This window comes from Amblyraja radiata, chromosome 3 (genome assembly GCF_010909765.2).
Source record: "Amblyraja radiata isolate CabotCenter1 chromosome 3, sAmbRad1.1.pri, whole genome shotgun sequence".
Lineage (NCBI taxonomy): Eukaryota > Metazoa > Chordata > Chondrichthyes > Rajiformes > Rajidae > Amblyraja > Amblyraja radiata.
This window is the reverse complement of record NC_045958.1, coordinates 125,864,629-125,870,937: the sequence shown is the minus strand read 5'-3', so window position 1 is coordinate 125,870,937 and position 6,309 is coordinate 125,864,629. Positions and strand designations below refer to the sequence as shown.

Here is a 6,309-nt window from a genome sequence, read left to right as displayed (position 1 = left end):
ATTTGACTCATTTTGTGATTTATGTGACTTTATCATCCATTTGCCAACAAATTAATTGTTGGCGGGATCGGAATCTGTGTTGCCTTCAACAGCTGGCAATCTGATACAGATAGTAGGAAACTATTTTGTTGGGTAAAGTCAAATGCTATTAAAACTTAATGCCGAGTGATTTTCTGGAAAAGATTGCAAAAGGACAGCTAAAAAAAGTAATAGGGCAAATATAGATACTGTAATATATCCCCCTCGATGACACTTCCATCGGCTATTGTAGTGGAGAATCTATTTTTATTTTGTCTGAATTTAGGTCCGATACACTGCCAATGTACAACTGAGCAGCTAAGAAATGCTGAGTCGTTGATCCCTGTTAGCGCATGGTAATACCTCTTCATTCTGCTGCCTCCATAACTCGGAATTGTTGCTTAAGCCAACTGTTGTCTTGTATCAAAGTGAAATTCTAAATTTGCCTAAAAGTAAGGAGGTCTGTGTTCAATATAATAAAACGTACAGAAGCTAATATCTCTGCCTCAGAGGGCGGTGGAGGCAGGTTCTCTGGATGCTTTCAAGAGAGAGCTAGATAGGGCTCTTAAAAATAGCGGAGTCAGGGGATATGGGGAGAAGGCAGGAACGGGGTACTGATTGTGGATGATCAGCCATGATCACATTAAATGACGGTGCTGGCTCGAAGGGCCGAATGGCCTACTCCTGCACCTATTGTCTGTTGAATGCATAATTATGTTCAGGACGGCTGTATTTGAATCTTTGCTGCTGTGCTGCGTGCAAAATGTTGCCACCAAAAGGTGTTATTTAGGTTTATTTTCCTGTTATTGGGGTCTGAAAGCTGTAACGTTACTTACTCCACCCACTTGCCATTCATCCCCTTCACCTGTATCCACCTATCACTTGCCAGGCTTTGTCCCTTTTCTACCTCTCTTTTACAGCTTCCTCCCCTCCTACTCCCATCAGTTTGAAGAAGGGTCCTAACCCGAAACACCATCTGTCCATTGCCTCCATAGATGCTGTCTGACAGGTTGAGTTCCTCCAGCACTGGTCATTTCTGAGCTACACTGCAGCAATGGAATGTCAGATGGCCCCTGCTTCTACCACTATGAAAGCTGACTCCAATGCTGTAATATTGGTAGGACCACATGTGGTCCCTTGGAAGGAGCAGGCTTCAGGTTGTGAAAGGTCAGTGTTTGACTCTTGCTCCTTGATGTCAATATCTGATGGGCATGGCAATTCATTGTTCGATGTATTACTTTTTCAGGATGTTGACATCACTGGCTCAGCTCGGATCCCTAATTTTTAATCCCAAAAATAAACATAATTCAGAATAAAACATATATACAAAAACTCTTCCGGCTTTCTCAGCGGCTATACATATTCATTAACGTTGCATTTGGTGGTGTTCACAAATATATCATTTTCCCCTTGCCACTCATGTGGCCTCCTGGAATGATAACACTTCCCTCATTTTGTGGGGTGTCTCCACCACACCCTGCTCCCCAATGTGCATCAGCAGAAGGACCCTAGACTGTGGTCCTCCCCCACAGAGCCTTGGCTTTGGCTGCACCGAGCTTCAGTGCGTCCCTCAGCACGTGCCCCTGCAGTCTGGAATGGGCCAGTCGGCAACATTCCCCGACGGACATCTTGCTCTGCTGGGAGATCATCAAAGGATCTTAATGTTGTGTTTTATTTTTATTGGTGTGCTGCAACGGCAACTCAAGTTTCATTACACCAATTGGTGTGTGACAATAAATGTCCTTTGTCCTTTACTTGCTAGGCTATTACAGAGTGAATGAAAGGCCATAGGTCATGTGTCTCACATAAGTTGTCGGAGCAGAATTAGGCCATTCGGCCCATCGTCTACTCCGCCATTCAATCATGGCTGATCTAACTCTCCCATTCAACTCCATTCTCCTGCCTTCTCCACATAACCCCTGACACCCGTTCTAATCAAAAATCTATCTATCTCTGCCTTAAATATATCCATTGACGGCCTCCACAGCCTTCTGTGGCAATGAATTCCACAGATTCACCACCCTCTGACTGACGAAATTCCTCCTCATCTCCTTTCTTTAACGTACGTCCTTTAATTCTGAGGCTATGTCCTCTGGTCCTAGCTTCTCCTGCTATGTTGTCCAGTGATGTTGCCTGACCCACTGTTACTCCAGCATTATGTGTCCATCTGCATTTCCTTGTTTCTGTGCCCAATAACCTGACTGATGGTCAATATACCAACAGCCTTTTTTCTCACTATCCACTTCTGATGCCACTTTCAAGGAATTATATACCTACACTCCTGGATCCCTTTGCTCTTCAACATTCCCTAACAATTCCTGGGAAGGTCCTGCCCTGGTTTGGCTTTCCAACACCTCACACCCATCTCCATCAAAGCTTTCTCCTCACGCTTTGTCCTGCCTCTCCACTCTCCCAGCTTTCTTCTACCCCCCACCCCACAATCATTATGAAGAAGGGTCCCGATCCAAAACATCACCTGTCCATGTTCTCCACAGATGCTGCCTGACCCGCTGAGTTACTCCAGCACTCTGTGTCCAGCTTTGGTGTAAATCAGCATCTTCAGTTCCTTTTCACACACTTTGTGTCCCTTTGTGTATTAGCATCTGCAATTCCTCATTTCTAAACGTATAGAATTATTCTAGATGTGATTGGAATTGTGTTGGATCTCTACACTGCTTGTTCCTCCAATTAAAGCTTTTCTAATAGTCCACTAACAAGTGTTAAAAGCTCTTCACCACTGTAAATCGCTTGTTTGTATAATGCTTAGCACCATTCTCTGCTCTCGACATGTGAAGATGACTCAGTCCATTCTTGATTTTACAACTGTGAATATCATGTGGGGAGTGGTAAAAATAGTCACTTGTGTTGTACAAATTGTTTGATCAGATGAGCAGCCCAGTGCCAGCGAGCATTATTAGTACAGTGTATCCACCAAATCATAAACTCCATGACCAGTCTGCCTCAAATAGACTGAAGCTGGCACCATCACAAGCAACTGATGCTTATTTTGTCAGGAGCCACCCGCCTGTTTAAAGCAGCTTCAAGACACAGTCGGTGTGTTCACATCAAAAGAGTTACATTAGCTGAGTGGAAGCAATGACGGCGGTGGAAAACTACCGTTTCTCCCAGCACTTGGCCAATGTCTACTTCACCATATTCGCCCTCTTCTGCTTCAAACTGTTTGTGAAGATCAGCCTTGGCATCCTGAGCCACTTCTACATAGTGAAGGGGAACCGTGCGGAGGCAGCCCGGATAGCTGCAGAGTTTTACGGTGCCACTCCAGCTCAAGGTCAGTCTGCATTTGTGTGATCGGCCCAATCTGTTCTCTCTTCCCTCACTATCATTTTCTTGGATTCCATTGGCTTAACAATAAGCAGCAAAATTAGGTATTTCCAGCTTTTTCTGTTCTAATTTCAAATTTCCACCTTCTGCAGATTTTTATTTGTATTTTCTGATCACTGATTTTGCCGTGAGTTCTTGCCATCTTCCTTGGGGTCACACCTCGTCTCTCTGTTTCAGCACGAAAGAGAACCCTCTGAGTTTGTGCAAAGTTTCCAACTGAGGTCTGGCATTTGTTTTTGACATTCAATATTCCTGCTGTGGTGCCAAATGTTAGCCCTGATCTCGGCTGCAAATCCGGCTGCGTTTGATACTGTGGTTGACATCCCCTCCCTTACAAACCCTTTGGAAATGATGCGTTACTTTCTGTGTATGATCCTTGCAATCATCATAAGAATACAGAGGCTAACTAACGTGTGTAGAACCGTAATATAGTGTTCATTGGTCCATCAAGTCAAGTCAACTTTATTTGTCACTTACACATACAAGATGTGCAGTGAAATGAAAGTGGCAATGCCTGCAGATTGTGCAAAACTACAGAACAGAACATAACCAGTATTTACATTTTAATAAAAGTTAATAAAACAATTTGTGAGTGTCAGGAACCAGCATTAAATCACATTTAATAGTAATTGAGTTATTAACTTTGATTATGTCAAATATAAATGATTCATTGCAGCTCCTGTTTTTGTTCTTGATAGGTACTGAAGTTTATTATAGTAAACATATTATGCAACAACATATCAAAACAAATTGAAATCAATGTTTAAAGCTTTTGGGAATGCACATTGGAGAGTACTAACAGAGCTTGGATCCAGGTCAAATAAGATTCTATTTTAAACTGATACGCAGAGGAACCTGTTGAACTGTGGTGTGCTTCAACACCAAACTGCCGTATGTACCCGCAAATGTGGAAGTTAGCATTAAGGACTCGGACTGAATGGTCTGCACAAAGGTCACTGGGGACAGGGCAGTGTTGTTGCAGGTTTATATTGTCACGTATACCGAACTACAGTTGAAAGCTTTGTTCAGCATGCTGTCCAAACAGATCAAACACACATAGGTATAATTATGTCAAACTCCAGTACAATAGATAGAGCAAATGGGAAGATACAGAGTGCAGAATATAGTTCTCAGCATTGTAGCGCATCAGTTCTATAATCCAAGTCCAATGTCCGCAATAGGGTAGAGGTGATTCAGATGGTACCCTGGCTTATGGAAGGACTGTTTTGATTATGTTGGCTGCTTTCCCGAGGAAGCGTAAAATGTAGATGGAGTTAATGGTGGGGAGTGTGGTCTGTGTGATGGACTGGGCTACATCTACAATGGTGGGGAGTGTGGTCTGTGTGATGGACTGGGCTACATCTACAATGGTGGGAAGTGTGGTCTGTGTGATGGACTGGGCTACATCTACAATGGTGGGGAGTGTGGTCTGTGTGATGGACTGAGCTACATCTACAATGGTGGGGAGTGTGGTCTGTGTGATGGACTGGGCTACATCTACAATGGTGGGGAGTGTGGTGTGTGTGATGGACTGGGCTACATCTACAATGGTGGGGAGTGTGGTCTGTGTGATGGACTGAGCTACATCTACAATGGTGGGGAGTGTGGTCTGTGTGATGGACTGGGTTACATCTACAACTCTTTGCAAGAGAGTCTATGGTCTGGGGCAGAACCGTTTCCAAACCGAGCTGAGATGCAACCGACAGTATGCTTTCTGTGGTGCATCTATAGAAGTTTGTAAGACTCACTGGAGACATGCCCCATTTCCTCATTCTCCTGAAGTAGACTGTATGCCTTCTAGGCTGTCGCATCAATGTGGTTAGTCCACAATAGATCATCAGTAATATTAACACCAAGAAACTTGAAGTTCTCAACCATTTCCACTTTTACACCATTGATGTAAACGAGGCATGTCCTCCACCATGCTTCCTGAAGCGGTGCACTGCTACCACGTGTTTGCTTGTGTACGATGAGATCCCCAGAAGAAGCCAGCTGAGGATGTACAATGATATAGTGATGGTGCAGAGGATTAGTTGGCCTGAGGTCTGGAGTGGCAGTACAGTAATTAACAGCTGATTTAGCCCACTCACTGATGCTAAACACAATAAATGAGACAATGATTAGGGCAGATCTTGCCAGCAGGTCTGCTTGGCTTTGCTGATTTTTAAGCACATTTCTGGGGAGAAGCTCTGTTCGTGCAGCTATTTGGGCAGCACAGTGGTGCAGCGGTAGAGTTGCTGCCTCACATCGCTAAAGACCCGGGTTGATCCAGACTACGGGTGCTGTCCGTACGGAGTTTGTACGTTCTCCCTGTGACCGCGTGGGTTTTCTCTTGGTGCTCCGGTTTCCTTTCACATTCTAAAGAGGTGCAGGCTTGTAGGTTAATTGGCTTCTATAAATTGTCCTTAGTGTGTAGGATAAAACTGGTGTACGGGTTGGTGATTGCTGGTTGGTGCGGGCCTGATAGGCCAAATGTTCTGGCTCCACTTCTTCTTCTTGCGTATGGCGTACACAGCCTAAAGTTGTTGGACAACTTGTTCTATTTGATCTTATTTGATTGTGCACGCCGGGCTGATTGCATTCGTCAAAACAGGGTGGACCACGTGAAGGTTGCAATCTCCCACCCCCTCCGGCTCCACTCAGTATCTTTAACATAAACTCAACTAAACTCAGGACCCTGAATGTAACTAGAGATGAAGCTCGGTGTCCCAACCTCGCTGGGACATCTGACTTGTGCAAGGGACTCCGCGGAGTGCAAAGGGTCTGCACAGGTTTCAACAGAGCTGTCTGTTGGGGAAATCCAGTCCCAGAATTGTTTCTTTAATCCTTGACTTTTAAAAAGAGTGCAGCTTTATAAGACTTTGGTTAGGCCGCATTTGGAGTATGACATGCAGTTCTAGTCAACCATTTATAGAAAGGACGTTGAAGCTTTACAAAGGGTGTAGAGGA

At 44.4% G+C, this 6,309-nt stretch overlaps 1 protein-coding gene across 2 annotated transcripts in view; it reads left to right on the top strand.

The window, feature by feature from the left end:
* Positions 1-805: 805 nt before the first annotated feature.
* The window catches only part of asb5 (ankyrin repeat and SOCS box containing 5), a 71,454-nt gene continuing 65,950 nt past the window's right edge, over positions 806-6,309 (top strand). The window contains exon 1 of one of the 2 annotated variants that reach the window (XM_033018753.1): positions 806-1,185. In XM_033018753.1, coding sequence (XP_032874644.1) covers positions 1,146-1,185 — 40 coding nt within the window. In that variant the 5' untranslated portion in view covers positions 806-1,145. Of the gene's footprint in view, positions 1,186-2,601; positions 3,308-6,309 lie in introns of those variants that run through there. The other variant, XM_033018748.1, reaches the window with a different exon arrangement.